We start from the raw sequence: 22208 nt of genomic DNA, 5'->3' as shown, positions 1-22208 counted from the left end.
GGACAACCCTCACACCGTGGGTTAATCCCAATGGGTGTCCCCAGGCCTGGTGGTACTCACAGGCTCATGGAGCTGCGGCGGAGGGAGCCCGACTTGCGCTTCAATGTGGTGCACACCAGCAGGTCCGAGAAGAGGAAGAAGGAGCGGTCCTTCTTCCCACCCACTGCCTTCTATGGAGCAGTGGAAAACACCAGGGGGTTAATGGCCAGCACTGGGAACAGTCCCTGCCTCAGTTTCCCCATGTGCTGCTTTGGCATAAGGAGGCTGCGGGGTATGATGGGTCCCACACCATCATCTGCACGGGACCTGCTATGTCCTTGTGATGATGAATGAAGGCAATGGTGCAATGGCCGTGAAGGCAAACCAATAGGGTCCCACTCATGGGGAAGCACCAGCACCATGGGAACACCAGCCATGGGTTCACCAAGACCCTCATGGTCTCCATCTCCAGCCTCCTGCCTGCTGCCAGACCAATCTTATTATCCTCCACACTTGGGGAATTCTATATTGTCCCCATCAATCTGTTATTGATCATCATCCATCCATCCATACCTCCATCCATCCATCCATCCATCCGTTCCATCCACCCACTCATACATCCATCCATCCGTCCGTCCATCCATCTGTCCATCCACCCAGTCATCCATCCATCCATCCTTATACAATCATATAGTATCTCAAGTTGGAAGGGATCCATAAGGATCATCAAGTCCAACTCCCTATTCCTTGCAGGACTATCCAATGCTAAACCATATGATTAAGAGCATTATCCACACATTCCTTGAACTCTTACAGGCTTCGTGCCATGACCACTTGGGGAGGCTGTTCCAGTGATTGGCCACCCTCTCAACAAAGAACCTGTTCCTAGTGTCAATCTGAAATTCCCCTGATGCAGCTTCCATTCATCCATCCATCCATCCATCCATCCATCCATCCATCCATCCATCCATCCACCCACCCATCCATCCGTCCAGCCACTTATCCGTTCATCCATCCATCCATCCATCCATCCGTCCATCCATCCATCCATCCATCCACCTATCCGTTCATCCATCCATCCATCCATCCACCCATCCACCCATCTATCCATCCATCCATCCACCCATCCGTCCATCCACCTATCTGTTCATCCATCCATCCATCCATCCATCCATCCATCCATCCATCCATCCATCCATCCACCCATCCATTCACCCATCCGTCCATCCACCTATCCGTTCATCCATCCATCCATCCATCCATCCATCCATCCATCCATCCACCCATCCACCCATCCCTCCATCCATCCACCCATCCCTCCATCCATCCATCCATCCCTCCCTCCCTCCATCCATCCATCCATCCATCCATCCATCCATCCATCCATCCATCCATCCACCCATCCACCCATCTATCCATCCATCCATCCACCCATCCGTCCATCCACCTATCTGTTCATCCATCCATCCATCCATCCATCCATCCATCCATCCATCCATCCATCCATCCACCCATCCATTCACCCATCCGTCCATCCACCTATCCGTTCATCCATCCATCCATCCATCCATCCATCCATCCATCCATCCACCCATCCACCCATCCCTCCATCCATCCACCCATCCCTCCATCCATCCATCCATCCCTCCCTCCCTCCATCCATCCATCCATCCATCCATCCATCCATCCATCCATCCATCCATCCATCCATCCACCCATCCATCCATCCCTCCCTCCATCCATCCATCCATCCATCCATCCTTCTGTAGCCTCCTGTGGGCACACAGACATCCCATGACTTGCAATCACAGCCTCCCACTGTCCCATCCAGTGTATGGTCTCATGGCCCTGACAGCACCAAGGGACCATCCAGTTCTTACCACTTCCACGACCATCTCCTGGCGCAGGAACCTGCGGAGTGGAGCCTGGAGCTGTGGGGACAAGGAGGCTCATGAGTGGGGAGCCCCATGAGGGGGGACCCTCTTGGGCTTTGTCCCTTCCTCTGCCGCCCCCGGCTCAGAACGGGCACCCCAGAGCTTTCCAAACCCCCCATGAACCCACCAAGGCCAAGTGATGATGGGTAAAGCAGAACCCAGAGGAGCAAACAAGCATCCCAGCCTGGGGCTGCCCAGAAAGAGCAGAATTGGCTGCATTCTGGGGACAAGGTAAGACTGACCCTGTGTAAGACCCCCGTACGTACGTCCTCCATCCCTTCAATGTGGGACTCGATCTCCTGCACGATCCGTGCATTCCTCTCCACCTCCTCCGCGCTCTTCATGCCCTTGTTGATCCTCTCGGCCACTTGCTTGATGTTGCGCTGGGCATCGATGAGGAAAGGGTGGTCGGGGTGGTCCTCAGGTGTGTGCTTCAGCAGGTCCTACCATGGGGACACATCCGGGATATCACCACAGGCAAAGTCATCAGCGATGCCGTGACACCAGCGAGCAGAAGTCCCCACCACACTGCTCTGGCTGCTGGGGATGGAAACCAGCTCCATGCAGGAAAGAAACCAGGCCTTGAGCTTTGGCCACCACCAGCCTGGTCTTTGCCCCCCCTAAAGAGGCTCCTGAGAACACATCATCACCTTGTGTGGATGCCTGAAATTCCTCACTGGAAGTGTTCAAAGTGAGGTTGGAATGGGCTTGAAGCAACCTGCTCTAGTGGAAGGGGGCTTGGAGCTGGACGAGCTTTAAGGTCCCTTCCAACCAAACCCGTCTGTGACTCTATGAAAGCATCACTCATCACCAGGAAGAGTGCCCCTGGCACAGGGAAACTGAGGCGCAGGTCCCCAAATGATGGTGCAATGTCCAACCTTGCAGCAGAAAGGTAGAGGGGAAGGGGACTTTACACCCATGTTAGTGCGGACAGCAGGGTGACCATCCCCAGGACAGAGCCATGTGCATGCCTGGGGACACCAGCTCTGTGTCAAAGGATGGGAAGAGAGGCCAGGAGAGACCTGAGACCCCCAAAAGCTCCTGTTAATGGGGGTGAGATCCCAGGTGCTGGCATGGCACAGGCACCCTCCTGCCCGCACCCACCTTCACCAGCAGCTCGTAGCGTGGGATCCTCTGCACCGGCTTGATCATCAGGTCAGACAGAGCCTGCTTCTCCTTGTTCTCCCGCATGCTTTGCTGCAAGACACCCACGGGGCACAAGGATGGGCCCGTTAGGATGGACTCGGGGTCCCTGCTGTGTCCCACCAGCCCCGGATCGGGAACAACACCCATTTGGAGTCAGAGTGACTCCTTTTTACACCACCCACAGTGACTCCGGTTCCTCCCAACTTTGCCTCTTTGCAACAGAACCAAGATGAACATGGGGGGAATATCCCAGTTTGACCATGAGTTACCAGTTTGCTCCCATTAACCCACATCCCGCCCCACCAGCAGCCTTGCAAGTGGCTCTGGACCATCCATGGGGAGAAGAATCAGGACCCACCTCCAGGAACTTCATGAATGCCGGCCGGGCTTCCTTGGCAATCCTGACAGCATCCTTGGCATTGAGGAAGTTATCGATGTAGGCAGAGTAGATGTTCACCAGCACATCCTTGGAGAACTGGGAGGGGAAAAGGGGATAGATCCAGCATGGACATCCTGGATAAGCCTGGAAGAAGCTGCCCCAAGGGTTAAACTGGCTCAGGGCTGGAGTGGGGAGGGTTCACCCCCCATCCACCCCCCTTGGTTTTTCACATTACGCTAAGCAGACAGCAGGCCTGGAGCTTATCTCCTGTTCTCCATCCCAGGCCTGTTTGGCTTGTGCTGTAATCACTTCCCTGCCTCTAGATCCAAAACTTCTCCTGCTGGAGCTGGGGTCCCCCAGGGAAATCCACCCCACGAGGACCTACCGACTGCACCAGGAGGTCGCCCACTTTCTGCTTCTCGTGCCAGTTCTGCACACAGTCGTGGATCTGCTCCAGGAACTGCTCGTGGTGCTCCAGCAGCTCGGGGATCTGGTCAAAGATCTCGTCCACCAGCGATGGGTCACACAGCAGCGAGTTCTCCGGTTGCTTCAGCGGCTTCATGTAACCCTATGGGGAAGCAGAGGCATTGGGGTCCCCATAGGTTGCTTTTCCCACCTCTCCCAGTAGGAATTTTTCACCCCCTGTTGAAGAACAAGGATGCTCAATGTGGGGATTGGTGGCATCCCGCAGCAGGGGGCTCCCCCAGCAAACACTGGGTTGTAGGAGCCACCAGAAGGACCAGACAGCACCAGATCCAAGCAGGTTTTGCACCTCATCTTCCCTGAATCCCATCCCATCAGTGCATCCCCATTGCAGTGTGGGGACTGGGACAGGTCTGCATGAGGATGTCCTCTGTCCCCCAGCCATGGCCTTGAGAGGCTCCAAGTCTCTGCTCTCATGAGCTCTGGTCACCTCCGTTTGCAACAGAGCCTGATCTTGCTGGGAAATCATGGCAACACGACCATGGGATCCAAAAGCTGGTGCGTTCCTGATGGGATTTAGGGTGTTTGAGACCAGGAAGGGCTGGTGGTGGATCAAGCCCTGGACCATTGCACCCAGCAGCCTCTTCTGGGCAATGGCCAATGAGGAAGTCTCAGGGCAGGCAGGAAAAGCAGGTCCTCTGCAAGGCTATGGAAGCCCTTTCCTCCTGCTGTGGGGCAGAGCTGCAGAGGAGCAGGAATGGAAGAGCTGGATTTGCAACGGATGCAGGGTGGGGAAGGTCGTCTTAAGCTTTGCTGTCGCCTCTGCTTGACTGGTTTGGGGTGATGGTGTCCTCCAGGATGGTGAGAGGACCACGGAGCTGAGTGGTGAGGACAAGACCCACCTCGAGTGGCTTCGGACATCTCCATCCAATCTGGCAAAGGAGGAATCATCCCAAGGAAGAGGTTCCTCAAGCTGATGGTGGGTATCTTGTGGAGGCCCAAGTTAAAAGGGCCGAATCCTTCCTGAGGGTCCTAACCCACATCACCTGCCCTACTGCGGCCAACACACCCAGTGGGAGCTGGGCTGTGCCATGCATCCCACCTGCCATGGGACTGGGGGAGCAAGGAACATATAGGGAAGAAGACAAGCCCCCACCTTGGTTCGCAGGGAGAGCAGGCAGGGCTTGCCCATGCACCCTCTATACTGGCTGGAAGCTGATGCTCCAAGGTGGACCTTGTCCTGGTAGCCACCACGCTATGTGTCACCAGGCCACGTCATGGATCTAAACACCTTGTCCCAGCTGAGATGGGGAGCTGGGGGCACCTGGAGCCCTAGGACTCCACCCCAGAAAGCAGGTCCCCCTGCTTGCACCATGTCAGGATGGGCAAGAGCTCAGGCGTTTGCACCCCGTGGCTCCCAGTCATGTTCAACCAGTCCGTTTAGTGGGGAACTGGTGAGGCCCAGCACTGCTGTTCTCTCCAATCAGCCCCAGAGGACGACACAGACCATGGGATGGTCTCATCCATGCCAAGACCAGAGGGACATCACCCGACTCCAAACCCCATACAGCTTCCCCAGGGACAGGGTCCTCTCACCCCTCCAAGGTAACATCTGCACTAGAAGCGGGTCCTTCCCTCCTGTAGTAACATCTGGGTCTTTATGGGCAGAGCCTGGCTGGGTGCTGGGATGATGGGTGCCCCATGCCCTCGTGGCCATGCCCGTGTCCTATAGGCACTGCTTCACATCCCACAGAGCAGAGCTCTGATTCTTAGGTGTTTCCACCTGCGGCGATGGGGTTGGACAACCCACACCAGCCTGACTCAGTCTCCAGGGCGTTGACCACCATTAACCTTCATTAACATCTGAAACGTGGGGTGGACCCTCCGGCCAGGGGGGTTGGAACCAGCTCAGTGAGAAAAGGACAGAGAAAACCCCTTTGGCCCACGGCTGCAAGTAATGGCACTGAGCAGACAAGGGGAGGAGAGGGAATGGGGGGTGTAAGGGGTCCCCCGTCATGGGACAACCACCAGCAACACCCCAGGAGATGGGGCGCAACACGAGGAAGAGCTTTTAGGGGGTAAGCACAGAAAAGGGTTGGGGACACCATACGTGCAAGGTGACAACCCACCGGGAACGCTATGGGCTTGATTTGGGGGACAGAGGTGACCCCCATACCCTGTTCTGGACTCTATTGCCACGCTACTCCCACCTCTGTCCCACTGTGTCCACCATCCCTACTGCCACCCGTGCCCAATCCACCCCAATGCCACATAGGTGCCTTGGGGTGCAGCCAGGGTCCAACTTGGGCTCCCAGGGATGGTGACAACGACAAGGAAAGGACGGTCACCCCATGATGCGGGGCCGTACCTGCATCAAGGTGCGCAAGGACTCCACGTAGGACTGCTCCGTGTCCAGCAGCGTCATGATGACGTGTTTCCTCATGTCCTGCCCCGGGTGGGAAGAAAGAGAAGGTGAGTTTTGGGGTGCCACGGTGCAGGGGAGCTGCGTGGTGGTGTCGGTGCCGGCACAGGGGCCCGGTGGGGGAGGCTGAGCGCCGGAGGAGCCCGGCTGGTGTCCAGCTCCCCTCCGCTCCCTCTCCACCCCGCTGGAGGAATCCAGGAGGATTAGGAAGTACATGACACGGAGCGCACAGAGACGCCTGGTTTCCGCCCTGGATCTCACAGCCCTACATGGGTCGGTCCCGGCGCCCTCCGTCTCTCCAGCGGCTCCGCTCCGAGTGGTCCCATAGGAATTCTCTCTCCGGGAGCTGGGTTGTGGTGCTATAAGAGGGGGATTAATGGGGCGGGGGGGGGGAATGGGGAGGAGGTTGTGCGGGATGGGCTGCCAGCCTCGGGAAGCAGATGGGTTGGGGTCTTCTTGGCTGTGGGGCTTGGAGGCCCTCCTTGTGTGCAGCGCTTGGGGGGCACCCCTAGAGCTCAGCCTGGGGGCAAGGTGCTCCAAAGGCTCTGAGTGCAGAGACACCCCAAAAGGTTTGGGTACAAGATGCTGCAAGGACCCTGGTGCAGTGATACCCCAAATGCCTTGGGTGCAGAGATGCTCCGGAGACCCTGGGGGCAGAGATACCCCGATAGTTTCACGTATGGATACACTCCAGAGACTCTGGGTGTGAGACAACCCGAAAGCTCTGGGTAAAGAGATGCTCCAGAGACCCTGGGTGTGAGATACCCCGAAAGTTTTGGGTGTAGAAATGCTCCAAGGGCCTGGGTTTAGAGATACCCCAACAGTTTCACTGTGGAGGTGCTCCAGAGACACTGAGTGCAGAGATAACCCCGAAGGTTTTTGGTGCAGGGATGCTCCAAGTGTCCTCGGTGCAGGTACCCCAGAAGTTCTGCACGAGCAGACTCCGCTGAGACCCTGGGTGTGAGACACCCCAAGTGTTTTGGGTGCAGAGACCATCTGCTGGCCCTAGGAAAGGAGATGCTCCAAGGTACTGGGTACGGAGTCTGCAATGGTCCTGTTCCTGGAGACCATGTAAAGAGCAGAGACACCCCAAACTGTGGGTGCAGGGACACCCCAACTATTTTGAGTGCAATGATGCTCCAAAAGCCCTGAATGTGGAGATGCTCCAACGGATCTGGGCACACTCAAAAGATCCCATTAACCAGGACACCCCCAAAGCCCATGGGTGTTGGGGTACCCCAAGTGTCGTAGATGCAGGGATGCCACCAAAGCTCCGAGGACAAGGACCCTGCCAAGGTCCAGGGTGCTCAGGCACCCCAGCAGCCCTGGGTGCAGAGATGTCCCACCAGGCCACCACAGCACATTGGGACCACGTTCCCCTGACCTGCTGGAGCCACCAAAGCCCTGTATCCCCCATCTCCTTGTGGGATGAGCCCATGTCCCCACCACTGCTCCCACTGGGGACACTTGTGGGCAAAGCTGCTCTGCAGCCATAGGAGGAAGCTTTAGCCCAACCAACCTCACCACAGGTGGAGGTCATCATCTCCCCTGTGTCCCTGAGGAGCAATGAGGAGGGATCCGGGCTAGATCCTGCTCGGTGCTGGAGAACAGCGCCGTGCCTCAGTTTCCCCCCTCACCCACCAAGCCAATATTGGTCATTTCAGCCAAGCAAGGAGGAAACCACAGTTTAGAGGCAAACATTATGGTGACGGGTCCAAATCCCTCCTGGAATTCTGCCCCCTTCCCAAACCACAACAATGCTGGAATCCTTGGGGACACCGGCTGAGACCTCCCCACTTCATTACACACTAGGGTTTATGAACACTGTCACTGCTGCATTCATTTGTTGTAAGCATAGGCTGAAGGGCTCCTCTGATGGATGGCTTCAGGGGTGCAGAGCATCTGCCACCCCCATCCTGCCTCAGTTCCCTCAACCCTCTCACAACCTGTAGCTCCCCATCTCAGTATGATGCTCCCAGCATTTTCCAGAGCCATCCCAGCTCAGGACCAAAGCAAAGGGCCAGGATGATGAGCTGAACAGGCTCAGCACCACACACTGCACCAGCAGCTAGAGATGTGCAGCAGTGGGGAGATGCAGGATGAGGCCCAACTGTTGGCAAGGGGATTTGTTCCACTGTTACAGCAGTGGTATTATCCCAGCAGGGGGAAATTCCCACTTGGATGAGAAGCTGGGGGTAACGCAGCATCCTGCCAGGGCGAAGTGGTACCCAGGCACGGGCAGGGTGCACCCCACCGCATCCGTTACCCCAGCAAAGCCTCTCCCTGTGGGGCTGATGTTGCTTTGGTCTCCATCTGCTCTCCTGCCGCACCCCAGCATCATCCTGCCTCTCCCAAGATGCTCAGCACCCTTGGGATCACGATGGGAATCGGGGCACTTCCCTACCAGCCAACGCCTCCATGGTGTAAATCAGCATTGACAGGGGGTGGCAGCGATGGCTTCAGCCCCTCCATCACCCTCTCCGGGTAGGAGCATCCCCCTTTCCCTGCGGATCCCGGGGGCGTCTGGCTGAGGATGAGGATGGAGCCACTGTTGCCACGGCAATCGCGGTCCAGACCCTGCAGGTACCAGGTTCTGCTGGGCACACACGTGTCTAAACATGACGCATCCATGCACCGTCCATACACCCCCCCCCCCATCCCACTTCCCCCCCTTTTCCTCTCCATCCCTAGAACCCCCCCATTCCCCATCCCTTTTCCTGTCACCTCGGTACCACCACGACTGCCACAACCCTTGTCCGGCAGCTCCTCGGCTGCTCCTCCGAGCCCCGAGGAGGCGAAGGCCGCGTCGATGCCGTCCCCGATGTCTCGCATGTCCTCCAGCGCGATGGTGAACTGCGCCAGAGTCCTCACCATCTGCAGCATGCGGGTCCCGGGGTCGGTCCGTCCCACGCGGCCCAAGGAATAAAAGATATTGAATATATATACACACACACACACAGATCTCCCCCTTTAAAGTAGCTGGAACGCCGGGATGCAGCAAGGAGGGGGGTAAAGCAGAGGAGCTATTTATATCAATAGGGTTCTGTGTGCGTGTACATATATATATAGAAATATAGGTATCAAAAGCCCCCCCGCAGAGCGGCAGCAGGATGCGTCCGTGGCCGCACGCGGGTCCCCGGCCCCGGGTGCTACCGAGGCACGGGCAGGAGGGAGCAATGGGAGACGGAGGCTGAGCCGTGCCCACACACGCGCATGGATGCAGGCAGGGCCGGATCCTGCTGGGAAGATGCTGTTGGAGAGGCTTTGCCGGAGGAAGATGTTGTACTGAGTGTGTGTGGGGGGGAGCGATGCTTTCTTGGGGTGTGGGATTTTTGGGGAGAGGGGGATGCAGAGATCATACTGAGTTGGGGTGCTCAGCATCCTTGGGGATCTCCATCACCATCAGTGGAGGGGTCCCTGGGTACCGTGTCCCCCTCCCCAACCTTGCCAACAGGGAAACCGAGGCGTGGAGCAAGCCTGCTTCTCCCCACATCATCACCTCAGCACCCACATCCCTGCCTGCGGGGTGATGCACCCTGCCCGGATCCATTTGTACCGCTCCCCTCCTGCTCGGTTAATTAAATGTAATTAGCCGCTCAGCCCGTTGCCACAGCAACGGCGTGCAGCAGGGCTGCTTCCTCCCGTTGCAGCCAGTACATTTCCTCTTGGTAATGAGGATGAGGAGCATCTCACCCCGGCGAGAGTGCACCCATCCATGGGCGCAATGCTGTGCAGCCATCTGGCGTGCCCCCCCCGGCACCCTCCATGGCAGAGAACGTTCAACTCAGTGCATATAATGAGAGGGGAGGTGCAGCAGGCTTACATACACTCTGGCACTGGGATCAGGGAGGAGGGATCCGCAGCACCCGGTGTGGGCAGGATGGGTGCCTGCAGTGCAGCCGGTACAGCTAATTGCATTAGGGGTAATGAGCTGCTTGCAAAGCAGAGGCTCCTGCAACTTCTTCTGCAGCACCATGGTCATCCCAGACCCTTTTCTGCTGCAGTCCCAGACCTGTCTGAGTTGCAATCCCAAATCCATTTGCATTGCAATCCTGGACCCATTTGGGTTGCGGTCCTAAACTTCTCTGGGATCCAGTCCCAAACACATTTCTGTTGTAATCCCAGGCCCATGTAGGTTGCAATGAGCTGCAACCTTGGGTCAATCCCAGACCCATCTGGGTGGCAATCCCAGGATGTTCTGGGTTCCAATCCCAGACCCATTTGGGCTGCAATCCCAAACTCATTCCAATTGCAACCCCAGGCTCACCTGTGTTGCAATCTTAGACCCAACTGCATTGCAATCCTGGGCTCTTCTGGGATCCAATCCCTGATCCATTTCTGTTGCAGTCCCAGAGCCAGGTGGGTTGCAGACCTGAGCCCATTTAGATTCCAATCCCAGACCCACCTGGTCCGCAGCCCCACCTGCATTTGAATTGCAACCCCAGGCCCATCTGGGTTCCAATCCTGGACCCATCTGTTCTCCAATCCCAGAGCTGAATGGGTTTCAAACCTGGGTCCATGTGGGCTGCAGCATTGGACTCATCCACGACATGGACCCACCTGGGATGCAACCCTGATGCCTTTGAGTTGCAGTCCTGGGCTGTTCTGGGTTGGAACCCCAGACCTGCTTGGTTTGCTGTCCTGGGTCCATCAGTGTTGTTATACTGGGCTCATTTAGGTTCCAATCCCAGACCCAGCAACCTGGCTGCAATCCCAAACCCAGCTGGGCTGCAGTTCTGGACCCATTTGGGCTGTAACCCCAGAGCAATCTGGGTTTCAACCCCAGACCCATGTGGTTTGGAAGCCTGGATCTGTCTGCATTGGAATCCCAGGCTCATTTGGCTTCCAGTCCCAGACCCATCTATCCGCAACCCCAAACCCATTCGAGTTGCAACCCCAGGCTCATCTGCACTGCAACCCAGATCCATCAGGATTTCAATCCTGGATCCATTTGCATTGCAATCCCAGGCTCATCTGGGCTCCAATCCCAGACCTATCTGCTGTAATCCTGGACCCATGTGGGCTGCAGTTCTGGACTGGTTTGGGCTGTAACCCCAGAGCCATTTGGGTTGCAACCCCAGAGCCATTTGGGTTGCAATCCCAAACCCATTCCTGTTGCAAACCCTGACCCATTGAGGTTGCAACCCCAGGTCCATCTGCACTGCAATCCCAGACCCACTTGGTTTGCAGTCCTGGGGCCATCTGCATTGCAGTCCGTGGCTCGTATGGGTTGCAATCCCAGATACACTTGGTTTGGAATCCTCAGACCATGTGTGTTGCAATCCCTGATCCATTCGGATTGCAATCCCAAACTCATGCCCATTGCAATCCCCGACCCATCAGGGTTGCAAACCTGGGTCCGTCTGCATTGCGATCCCTGACCCATCTAGGTTGCAGTCCCCATCCCATTCCCATTGCGATCCCTGCCTCATTCAAACCGCAGCCCTGGCCCCTGCGTCGCTGTGACGCTGCTGCAATGGTGACCGGCTGCTCCGCCTGCAGCAACGCCCTCCAGCATTCCCATTGGAATGCCTGTCCCCGGGGCGAGCAGGGGGATCCCTCCATCTGCACAGGGTCCTTACCACCCCCCCCCCCCCCCCCCAACCTTAAATCAACCCTTTCATTTAACGCAGCATCCTCCCGCAGTGGCATAGCAAGTAGATTCTCTGCTGTCTACTATTAAGGTTGAGCTTTCTCCGGATGGATTTATAAACCTCTCCCAAACACACCCAACCCCTTTGGAGGTTGTCGGCGGGGGAAAGGATGGATGGAGAAGGGTTAAATCCATCGCTGCCTGCACCACGAGATCCCGCTGTGCAGCGAGGGGCCCGATGGAGTTCATCCCGCATCACCCAGGAAAGGAAAAGCCGGAGCGATGCCGGCCATTCCCGCTGGCCGCAGAGCCCGGACCCCCCTGCACGCGGCCCGCAGCCCACAGGAAATTCCTGGGAGTGTTTGGCCACTCCAACAGCGCTGCCTATTTTTAGGGCCGTCTAAAATATGAGCGGGTTATTTTTAGCCGCGCGGCTCTTTGTAAACACCTTTAGGTTTCCTTTCGGACCAGCCTTTCGGTCTTGGCAACCTGGCTGATTCCTCCCCCCTCAAACAACCCAAACCCTCCTAGCAAAAGCATCCTGATCCCTTGGGATGGAGCCAAAGGGCTCACCCCCCCCATCCCAAAGGTTTGTGCCAGCATTGCGAGGATGCTCCTGAAAACCCAGCGATGGAGCGCATCCAGCACTGGGGATTTGGGGATCCTGCAGCACCCCAAACCCGGGATAGGGGGCTCAGAGAGAAGGGTTTCCCCCAGTTTTTCCATCTGGCATTGGGAATACCACCCCGCTTGGCCTCCTGAAGAAGGATGGGAGCTCTCCCAGCTTGCTTGTATTCTTTACTTAATAAGCCTCTGGGTGCAAATCCATCATCTTTATTTTCCCTGCCTGGGCACAGTGATGCAGGAGGAGCTTGAGCATCCCTGGGGATTTGAAAGCATCTTAAAGGATTAAAAACAGGACCTGGGAATTGTGTCCTGCTCCCATCCCCTCTGAACAAAGAGGCATCAATAGAGAAAAAAAGGCCCAAACCCTTAATTTTTGAAGAAAAATTGAATCTGGGGGGTAAAAGGAGAGTAGGGATGTGCATCCATGAGGAATCCCAGCCGTCACAGCAACGTTAGCCTTTGAGCCCAAGCTGAGACCATGCACACATCAGTGCACGTAATGGTGCGATGGGAACTGGGGCACTGGAGCCAGGGAAGCGCAGGAGGGTGCCACACATGCTGTCATCACCCAGTCTGGGATGCTAAAATCACATCCCAAGGGAAGGGGGAATCTCCTTATCTGTTGGAGACACAGTTTCACCCCAGATTCCCTTCCTGGACCTGCAATACGCAGCATCTCCCTGGGGCCATTGGTGTGATGAATTGTGCCGGGGCTCAGCCATGGGGGATTTTGACTTTGAGACCTCGTTTTGGGGCAAAAATCTCCTGCTTTAAGGAAAACCTGGGGTGTTTGGGGCCATTCTGGGAGTGGGGTTTGCCACTCGGTGCCTTCCCAGCTCATCCTTCCCACAGCTGCTGAAGTAGGAGCTAATCTTGCTTCAAGCAGAACTATTCCCACCCCTCCAAAGAGTGCCAAAACAGGAAGGATAAATAAATACAAGTTGGTTTTCCCCCAGTCAGCTCCTGATGCTCTGCACTACTTGGTGGGGGAGGGAGGATTCTCTAGTGTCTCGTAGTAGGGTTGTGCTAGGAACGCCCTGAATCTCAGCACCTTGAGTCTCCCATTCCCAGTTTGGAAGAAATCAGAGGGAAGTGGAATTTCTGCACCTTTTTTTATCCTTGGACGTTTCTTTGCAGGATAGATCCCACTAGAGGGAGCTGGGATATAGCTGGGATGTAGTGGGAGCCACTGGTGCATGGGGATAGTCCTCTGCCCCAAGGAGCATGCAGTGCATAGTGAATGCTCAAGCTTAATGCACCCTTAGCTTAATTTCTATCAAACTCCTGGAAATAAAAGACTTGGAAACAAAAGCAGAGCTGCTTCCATCCATCCCAAGGTGACAAACAGCAAAGAGCATCGTCCCAACACATAAAACTTGCACGCACAGCTGGAAAAGCCCCTGGCTGGCACCTTGGGTACCAGTCACCTTCATCCCTAGGCAGCAGTAAACTCCATTCCTGGTACAAGCCACCTATCCCTGGTACTTGTCCTCCTCATCCCTGGGTACCAGTTCCCACATCCCTGCCAATGTCATTCGATCCCTGAGTACAAGTCCCTCCTTCTCTGGATACCAATCACCTTTTTTCCAGGGTATGTCACCCCATGCCTGGGTACCAATCACCTCCATCACTGGTACCATCCACTTCCATCCCTAGGCACCAGACACCTCCATTCCTGGATATCAGCCACATCCGTTCCTGATATCAGTCACTGTCATCCTTGGGTATCAGTCAACCCATCCTTGAGTACTAGTAATCTCCACCACTGATAGGAGCCCCCACCATCCCTGTGTACAAGCCACCTCCATCCTTGGGCACCAGTCACAAGTATCTCCCGGTTACCAGCCACCTCAATCCCTGAGTATCCCAAGGAACCTCCATCCCTGATATCAGCCACTGCCATTCCTGACTACCAGTCACCTCCATTCCTGGGCACTAGTCATGACTATACCTTGGTACCAGCCACCTCCATCCTTGGGAACCAGTTATGAATATCTCCTGGTTACCAGCTACCTCAATTCTTGGGTACCAGCCACCTCCATCCCTGCTATCAGCCACTGCCATTCCTGGGTACAAGTCACCCCATCCCTTGGCACCAGTCATGACCATACCTTGGTACCAGCCACGACCATCCCTTGGTACCAGCCACCTCCATCCTTGGGTACCAGCAAACCCATCCCTTGTATTGGCCACTGCCATTCCTGGGCACCAGTCACAATCATCCCTGGACACCAATCATGACCATCCCTTCGGGACAAGCCACCTCCATCCCTGGAACCACCAGGCTCCATGTCCTGCAGAAACCACTCTCCACATCCCAGGGGAGCACCAGGACCCGTATCCGAGCCAGGGTGATGCTGTAGAGCATCACATCCGGGGCTGCATCCCTTCCCAGCCCAGCCACTCAGCTCTCCCACGGGTAAGAAAAGCCGGAGCCGCTTTCCAAAGCGTAAGTTCTTGAAAGCAACGAAGAGCATAAATCAGCAGCTCTGATTCAGCTCCACTTCGGTTACTAATAATACTCCCGTGTTTATTCGCAGTCCTGGGCCTGGAGATGTTTGCTTTTCCCTCGGTCGTGGTTTTTCCCAGGCTCCCAGCTCACAGAGGAGCCTTGATTTGCTCAGGGATGCTCCCATGGAGAAACCCGGCACCACAACCGCCTCCAGGACAGGGAGGAAGAGGAGGAGGAGAAAAAGGAGGAGGAGGAGGAGGGTGGCTTCAGCCCCAAACGGATGCACTGAGAAATCAGTTGTTTTCCCTTCTTTGACTTCTCGGCTGCCGTGATTCATCCCAGAGGACATGGCCTGGCTGCAATTCTGCTTTTTAAGTGTGAGAAAAAAACCAGGAATAACAAATAAAGGAGTTGGAGCAATTTTGCCGGGTGGGGTGGAAGGATGCTGGGAATCCCGGTGCCATCCTGGTGCCCGGCAGTGCTGGGACCAGTGCCGGTGGGCTGGGAAACAGGGAGATGGCAGGAGCCTCATTTCCCACAGCAAGAAAAAAATCATCCTCTAAATGCATTGTGGGGCTTTTCCCATGGGATTTGCACTTCGGATTCGGGTTTGCATCACCAGTGCTGGGGACTGAGGGGTTCTCTCTCCTCTTCTCCTCCAAATACAAGGCTCAGATTCATGCTGGTGCATCTCAGAGCATCCTCCCTGTGCTGCTGGCAGCATCCCATGGATCCCCCCTCCCCATGTCCCCCTCTCACCCCGCCTGTGATGCTCACCCCACCTTACACACACACATCCCTACCATCCATCCCCTCGCAGAACCCGTGTTGCCGTGGTCCAGGGCGCAGGGGGGGCTTCGCGGCCCCCCGTTTGCATGGAGCCTTTCCCGAGCCCTGGAGCAGCTTTCACCAAATATGGAAGGATTTTTTTGGCCTCCGGTTTTCGGCACGCAGGCCACGGCCCAAGAGTGCAGCTTTCCAGATGCTGAGGTCAGCCTTGCTCTTCTCTCCCCCTCCTCCTCCTCCTTCTCCTTCTCTGTTGCCTTCCCTAAGTGCTGGGCCCTGCAATGCTACCCCCTGACTCATCAGCATCCCTGGATCCTCACCAGCATCCTCCAAAAGCACCTAAAAAGCAATCATTACTGGGATTCTGGGGGGGGAGAGGGAAGGCTGGGAGAAGGGTGACTGATGCTGGCACATGGGTGCCAGCCTGGCACATGGGGGTATGAGATGCCCTGGGTGCCCTTGTAGTGTGGATCCAGGTGAAAGGGGTGCAAGAAAATTTGGGGTACCCAGGAGGGCACTGGTTTGGCACCCAGGGGGAGATGAGCAACAGGAGATGATGGGCACCGGGAGGTGATGGGCATCCAGGAGCCAAATGCTCCAGGAGCCATTGGGCATCAGAAAGGGATTGGTACCCACAAGATGAAAGGCACCAGGACTCACTGGGCACCAGGAGCTGATGAGCACCCAAGAGCCAAAGGGCATCAGGAGCTGATGGGCACCTGAAGCCAACGGGAAGCAGGAGCCAATGGGCATGGGATGCTGACAGGCATCCAGGAGCTGATGGGCACCAGGACAATGGGCACCTGGGGGCCAAACAGAATCCAGGAACTCAGGGGCAACCAGGTGCCAGTGGGCATCAGGATCCATTTGGCACCAGGAACTGTGGGGCATCAGGAGCTGACGGGCACCCATACGCTCATGTGGGCCCATAATTCCAGGGGCACCAGAACCTAAGAGATATCCAGGAGCCAAAGAGCACCCAAGAGCTGATGAACGCTCAGAAGCTGGTGAATGCACAGGAGCTACCCTGGAGCCCATGGGCACCCAGGAGCTGATGGGCACCAGGACCTGGCAACACCAAAGAGCTTATAGGAACTCAGTTGGGTACTGAGAAGCCAACAGGAACCCAAAAGTCCATGGGTACCCAGAAGCCAATGGGCATCCAATAGGTACCCAGGAGCTGACGGGTTCCCAAGATTCAACAGGTATCAGGAATCCATAGGTGCTAAGAAGCCAATGGACATCCCATGGGCAGTCAGGAGCTGATGGGTGCCCAGGACCCAATAGGTACCAGGAGTCCACAGGCACCCATGAGTCTGAAGCACGAAGCAGCCGATGGACACCCAGGAGCTTACGGGCATCCAGAGTCCATGGGCACCTGAGAACTGATGAACGTCCAGCATCCAGCAGGTACCCAGGGGTCCATGGACACCCATGAACCCACACGCAACCAAGAGCTGAGAGACACCCAGGAGGTGATGGGCACCCAGGAGCCAACAGGTACGCAGAAGGCCATGGATACCCAGAAGACAATGGGCATCCAGAGTGCATGGGGATGCAGGAATTGATGGATTCCCATGATCCAACAGGTACCAGAAGTGCATGGACACCCACAAATCCACAAGAAACCACAGAATGACAAGAACCCATGAGCTGATGGGCACCAGGGATCCAACAGGTACCAGGATTCCACGGGCACCCAGGAATGCACAAGTAACCAGGAGGAACTGACGGATGCTTAGGATCCAACAGGCACGAGGAGTCCATGGACACCCATGAATTCACAAGCACCCAGGAACTGATGGGCACCCAGGATCTGACAGGTACCCAGAAGTCCCTGAGCAGCCAGGAGTTAGTGGGTACCCAGAAGCTGATGGGCACCCGGGGACACAGAGCAGTCCATGAGTATCCGGGAGCATCAATGGGTACTCAGGAACTAATGGGCACCCAGGAGCTGATGGACATCCATGTGCGAACAAGGACCAGGAATCCATGGGCACCCACAAATCCTTAAGCACGCAGGAGCTGATGGGCACCCAGGACCCAGGAGCCCCAAACAGCCTATGCCATGCACCTACCCTGGCTATTCTCATGCCCCCCCTGCCTGTATCCATCACCTTGGCAGCAGCCTGGATGCAACCACTATGAGAAAACCCCTGTTGAGCCCACAACAGCCTTCATCCCCAGCATCACCCATACCCCACAGACACCAAGCCCTGCAGCACCCCATATTCAGGGTCTCCTCACCCAGCACAGCTGCAAACGGGGCAGCAGGGTACTGGGGGGGACACCATGGACCTCTCCAGGGATGCCCACATCCCACATCACATCAGAACAAGGCTAGAGGTGACACCTTCCCTGCCACATCATTGTCACAGCAGCACCCCAGGGTGAGGGGGAAAAGGGGGAAAAGGAAAGGGTGTTCCAGCATCTACTGACCTGCGCCGGGTTCGGATGACCAAGGGACGAGTCCCCTCTCCGCTTACTGAGGCTCTGAGCCATCTACATCCCATCTCACCAAGGTTTTGGGCAACCAAAAAGCCAGAAGGAGCAAACCCGATCCCCTACTGCTAGAGACGGTGTTTCTGCTGAGGGGTCAGGATGAAACCCTTCCAACCCAAAAAAAAGCAAGGAGAAGGATGCCAAATCAGGGCAGGCCGACGAGTCTGCTGCTACTCCAGCTATAAAAAGCAGGAAACCATATCCCGGGCTTGGAGATGCCAATCTTCCCATGCAAACAACTCCCTTCTTGTTTTTTTTGGAGAGCACCGGAGGGCTCGGGAACAGGCAGTCACAAATAGCAACTCCATTGCAACGCCAAGGAACCTCTCGCCAGGCCCATGCGAGGATGCTGGTGTCCCCACGTCACGATGGTGGCTTCTCCTGAGGGGACCGGGTGGTGGCTGTGTCCCCCACTGGGATGGTGGCTTCTCCAAATGGGATGTGGTGGTGGCAGTTCCCACTTTGGAAACATGTCCCGGTGGCTCTTTCAGAGGTGGACACTACCACAGATGTCCTTTTCCCAGCATATCCATGCAGAGATGTCCTAATGGGATCTGTTGGTGTCTTGAATGTCACCAGTGGGGTGGAAGACAGTGGTGGCATTGCCAAGAAGGGACATGCCCAGGGGCTCTGGGACATCCCAGGACACGGGGGCACACCAGCCCAACATATTCCTGCCCTCAACCCTTCTACCCCTCAAACTAAAGAGATGCAACTTACAATAACCTCTATAAGGCACAGGGGGACACACAGCCTGGGGACAACCCCGTCTGCAACCGAAAGAGGTGGTCACAGAACAACTGGTCCCAGCGCAGGCAGGAACTGGGCAGACTGGGACCAGTCCCCCGGAAGCTGAGCAGCTCCAAGAGGAGTCTGCACCAAGAGCAAGTTACTGGAATATCTTTACCCAGATGCTGATTTTCGTTCTCCCTCCCATTGGCCGGGCCACAGTTCCCAAAGACCCAAAAGCAAACACGCTATTTTTAGAGAAGAGTTCATTTACTGGAGCCATTCCCTTTGAAATTCCTCACCCATCCTCTCCATGGAAACCGAGGGAGCCCAGAGAAACAGCCCCACTGGGACCAGCCATCAGAGCTTTATAACAGAGCCACGTTGAGGGAGAGGGGGTGGAAGTGGCTGATTTTGCTTCTCCGGACACATCCTGGCCTGGAAACACCATGGTGGAAATCTCAGCGTACTTGGTTTAGGGGGTTCTGTCTGTGCAAGCTGGGCTTGATGCCTTCAAGAGGAGGTGGCCTGGAAGATGGACCATGCCCACTCGGGAAAGCATGTGTGTGGGGCCTCTTGTTTTGGATGGGTGGTGGAGAGAGGTGGAGGGGATGGCTGGATGGGTGTATGGAGATGGATGGAGATGGGAAGAGATGGATGGAGATGGGAGGAGATGGATGGAGATGGGAGGAGATGGATGGAGATGGATGGACACGGATGGACACAGACGGAGGTGGGTAGAGATGGATGGATGGATGGATGGATGGATGGATGGACGGATGGATAGACAGATGGAGTGGAGAAGGATAAAGATGGATGGATGGAGATGGATGGATGAGTGGTTGGAGATGGGCGGATAGAGATGTATATATGAATGGAAATGGGTGGATGGAGATGGATGGATGGATACATGGAGATGGATGGTGGAGGTGGGTGGAGATAGGTGGATGGAGGTCAATGGATGAGTGGTTGGAGGTGAGTAGATAGAGATGTATATATGAATGGAAGTGGGTGGATGGAGAAGGATGGATGGATGGATGGATAGATGTGAGGAAGGGAGTCTCTTCCCCTGCTTTCCAAGGGAAAGACCTGGGAGAAGGAGAAGAAACTCCGTACAGACCAGACCCCAGTGCTGCCCAACTCTTATCTTCCCTTCTTGTGACAGCACCTTCTCCATCCTGAATTTAGAAGTCCATGCTGCAGCTCCAAAGCTGCAGGAACTGCCCCATTGGGACCCGCCTGCACCACACAGGTGACAGAGCCCAGCAATGAAGTTGCAGCAAGGGAAGACCTCAGCACTCACCTCTGTGGTCCCTCTCATATCACATAGGGATCGGCATCCACAGGAAACCTCCCAGTTGGGAAACATCCCTGGGAAAGCTTCTGAATCCCATAAACCCCTTGCAATGATGAACTAACACCACAGCAACAAGACCTGGGAAGCTTTGAGCCTCCATCCCAGCAGACTTTCACGGGAGGGTACCAATGATAAAATCATAGAATCACAGAATGGTTTGGGTTGGAAAGGACCTCAAGATCATCCAGTTCCAAACCCCTGCCATGGGCAGGGACACCTCACACTAAACCATCCCACCCAAGGCTTCATCCAACCTGGCCTTGAGCACTGCCAGGGATGGAGCACTCACAATCTCCCTGGGCAACCCATTCCAGTGCCTCAGCACCCTCACAGGGAAGACCTTCTTCCTTAGATCCAATCTAAACTGCCCCTGTTTAAGTTTGAACCCATTACCCCTTGTCCTGTCACTACAGTCCCTAATGAAGAGTCCACCCCCAGCATCCCTATAGCCCCCTATAGCCCCTACATATGATGCATGTGCACATCTGCTTGGACAGGGATGCAGGTGCACAGCGGCACTGCTGATCTCCAGGGATTTCCCCGTACAGAGACACACATGGATAGCAGGACCTTGGATGTCCCTGTGTCCCTTTGCATGTTAACCCCTGCATGTGCACCCTGCATCAGGGTCCTCGCTGTGCACCCCTGTGCAGGCACCCATGGACCAGGGACATCTCCATACACCCTTACATGCGCACTCTTGCACCCAGGACCTCTCTATGCACCCCTCCTATACGTGTACCCCATCACCAGGTACCTTCCTCGGCACCCTGTGCCAAAGACCTTCCCATGCACCCCAGCACTGCAGACCTCCCCTTGTAGGGATGCATGTGCACACCAGCACCAGGGATTTCCCTGTAGAGGGATGCACATGGACACCAGCACCAGGGATTTCCCTGTAGAGGGATGCACATGGACACCAGCACCAGGGATTTCCCTGTAGAGGGATGCACATGGACACCAGCACCAGGGATTTCCCTATACAGGGATGCACATGGACACCAGCACCAGGGATTTCCCTATACAGGGATACACATGGACAGCAGCAACAGTGATTTCCTTGTATAGGGATTCACATGCACGCCAGGATTTCCCTGTACAGGGATGCACATGGACACCAGCACCAGGGATTTCCCGGTGCACCCCTGCATGTGCAGCCTGCATCAGTGTCCTCTTGCATGTGCAGCCCTGCACCAAGAACCTCTCTGTGCACCCTTGCACGTCCACCCGTGGACCAGGGATCTCTTCATACACCCCTTCATGTGCACCCCTTGCACCAGGGACCTTCCTATGCACCCTTGCATGGGCAACCCTGCACCCACAACCACTGTGTGCACCCCTGCACAAGAACCCCTGCACCAAGGACCTTCCCATGCACCCCAGCACTGCAAACCTACCTGAGCAGGGATGCACGTGGACACCAGCACCTTGGATCTCCCTGTGCAATCCTGCACCAGGACCTCCTCGTGCACCCCTGCGTGTGCACCCCTGCACCAGAGACCTCTCCATGCACCCCTGCACAGGCACCCCTGCACAAGGGACCTCTCCATACACCTCTGCATGTGCACCCGTGCACCAGAGGTCTCCTTGTACAACCCTGCACCAGGGACCTCCTTGTGCATCCCTGCACCAAGGATCTCCTTGTACATCCCTGCACCAAGGATCTCCTTGTACATCCCTGCACCAGGGACCTCCTTCTGCATCCCTGCATCAGGGACCTCCTTGTGCATCCCTGCACCAGGGATCTCCTTGTACATCCCTGCACCAGGGACCTCTCCATGCACCCCTGCACAGACACCCCTTCACAAGGGACCACTCCATACACCTCTGCACGTGCACCCCTGCACCAGAGGTCTCCTTGTACATCCCTGCACCAGGG

General features: G+C 56.0%; 1 protein-coding gene across 1 annotated transcript in view; it reads right to left on the bottom strand.

Annotated features, from left to right (window-relative positions):
* Window positions 1-22208, bottom strand: part of ARHGEF17 (Rho guanine nucleotide exchange factor 17) — a 37520-nt gene that overhangs the window by 6460 nt on the left and 8852 nt on the right. Inside the window, exons 2-8 of the mRNA XM_065678924.1 lie at window positions 6230-6307; window positions 3824-4006; window positions 3418-3534; window positions 3018-3110; window positions 2180-2356; window positions 1860-1910; window positions 61-170 (exon numbers count right to left, since the gene is read on the bottom strand). Coding sequence (XP_065534996.1) covers window positions 61-170; window positions 1860-1910; window positions 2180-2356; window positions 3018-3110; window positions 3418-3534; window positions 3824-4006; window positions 6230-6307 — 809 coding nt within the window. The remainder of the gene's footprint in view (window positions 1-60; window positions 171-1859; window positions 1911-2179; window positions 2357-3017; window positions 3111-3417; window positions 3535-3823; window positions 4007-6229; window positions 6308-22208) is intronic.

Source organism: Lathamus discolor, chromosome 4, assembly GCF_037157495.1.
Source record: "Lathamus discolor isolate bLatDis1 chromosome 4, bLatDis1.hap1, whole genome shotgun sequence".
Classification (NCBI taxonomy): Eukaryota; Metazoa; Chordata; class Aves; order Psittaciformes; family Psittacidae; genus Lathamus; species Lathamus discolor.
The sequence above is the reverse complement of the archived record's forward strand: the minus strand, read 5'-3'. Positions and strand labels throughout refer to the sequence as shown.